The sequence below is a fragment of the Panthera leo genome, chromosome D3 (genome assembly GCF_018350215.1).
Source record: "Panthera leo isolate Ple1 chromosome D3, P.leo_Ple1_pat1.1, whole genome shotgun sequence".
Classification (NCBI taxonomy): domain Eukaryota; kingdom Metazoa; phylum Chordata; class Mammalia; order Carnivora; family Felidae; genus Panthera; species Panthera leo.
The window spans coordinates 20,629,853-20,631,725 of record NC_056690.1 but is presented as its reverse complement, the minus strand read 5'-3'; the positions used below and the strand labels follow the sequence as shown (position 1 = coordinate 20,631,725).

Genomic DNA, 1,873 nt, shown 5'->3' with positions numbered 1-1,873 from the left:
TCACCCTGAAGAATCTGAGTAGAGCATAGAGTCTGCCTTCAGGTGATGGGAAGACATATAAGGGGACACTTGACTTGGTCCTAATGCAGGAACCAGTGGACAGAGCAGTGAGGAGGCAAGAGCTATCTCTGATGAGCTCTGGTCACCATGTCACACAATGGTGTGTCTGTGTCTGGACATTAGGGGGAGCTCAAGGCCAGTTTCAGAGGAGTCAGGGGTGATCAGAGCTGGGACCTGGCACCTGGCACTGCCTGTGCTTTCTGCTCAGGGCTCACAGCTGTGACCTCACTGATGGCCCAGGGACCTGACCACGCCCAGTGAGGGATCTAGAGCTCAGGTTCTCATTTGCATGGATGGGCCCTCCCTCTCTCCGAGGATCAAGAGGGGAAGGGAGACATTAGGGGAGGTCTGCTCAGCTGTGGGCCTGCAGAAGGAAGGAAGGATCCGCGATAACCTCCACCATGGCCTGGTCTCCTCTCCTCCTCATCCTCCTCGCTCACTGCACAGGTGACTGATGTGGGGACAGGGGAAAGGGACACACTTTCCTGGGAGGACAAAATGGGCCCTGCTTCTTCCTCCTGTCTCTATACCAGCATCACCTTCTCTGTGTCTCTCCCCCTTTACAGTGTCCTGGGCCCAGTCTAGGTTGACTCAGCCGCCCTCAGTGTCTGGTTCTCTGGGCCAGAGGGTCACCATCTCCTGCGCTGGAAGCAGCTCTAATATTGGTGGTTATGGTGTGAACTGGCACCAACAATTCCCAGGAATGGCCCCCAAAACCATCATCTATAGTAATAACAATCGACCCTCCGGGGTCCCAGATCGATTCTCCGGCTCCAGGTCTGGCAACACAGGCACCCTGACCATCACTGGGCTCCAGGCTGAGGACGAGGCCGATTATTACTGCTCATCATGGGACAGCAGTGCTCGCACAGTGGTCCAGGCCTGTGGGGAAGTGAGACAAAAACCTGCTTTCTCATCTGTAAAGAGAGGGAACAGACCAGCAGTCGCCTGCTCAGCTAGGCCTGTGATGCTCCTTATTCCTTTGCTGATACTCTGGGCCCAGGTCCATCCAGCGACACCTTGTGTGACTGAGGCTCTTCCTGTCCCTTCTGTTCTCAAATTCACTCTGAGCAGACCATTCTTAGACAAAGAGTCTTCATGAAACAGATGTTTTTGTTTTGTTTTTTGTTTTCTGGGGTATTTTGCTTCTAGGCTGGATCATATTATTTTTTTCTTTTTTTTTTTTTTTTTTAAATAAATGAAACATTTTATTTTGCCTCTGAACTTATCATGGGACCTCAGTTACACCCATGCTCTTCTTGAAGAAAAAGTCAGTCTTGTTTGCATATTATATTTTACCCAATTGGTTATAAATGGTGCTGGTTAGTTTTTGTCTTAGTGCCTGATTTGAGAAATAGATGCCAACTTAAAATTACAAAATTATAAAAATAAACCCAAAAAATTTTGTCCATAGGAAAAAAACTGCATGTGAACGTCTATAGCAGTTTCATTCCTAAACACTAAAAATTGAAAGCAACCAGAAATCTGCACATGGATGTTTTTTCCAGGTTTATCTCTAATCACTCAAACCTGGAACCAACTAAGATGCCACCAAATAGGTGGTACATTTATAAAATGGGATATGACTCACAGGACGATTAGAGTTATAGCACATACTGGAAAGGGCAAAACTCTCGAGAGTATAAACATTTGTGGTTTCTGGGGGACTGCAAGTAGAAAAAAAGTTGATCATATGAAGAGAGGAAAATGTTTCCCAGCAATACAATCATTCTATATGTTAGTATAATGACACTGAAATGACACTATGGCATTGCCACAACTCATTGAAAACTGTACAGCCACATGGCAGAAC

At 46.7% G+C, this 1,873-nt stretch overlaps 1 gene segment (V, D, J or C); it reads left to right on the top strand.

The window, feature by feature from the left end:
* Positions 1-390: 390 nt before the first annotated feature.
* On the top strand, positions 391-1,092 carry LOC122204021. The segment is given in 3 exon segments: positions 391-507; positions 627-944; positions 1,064-1,092. Coding segments are annotated over 3 exon segments (393 nt in total).
* Positions 1,093-1,873: the final 781 nt, after the last annotated feature.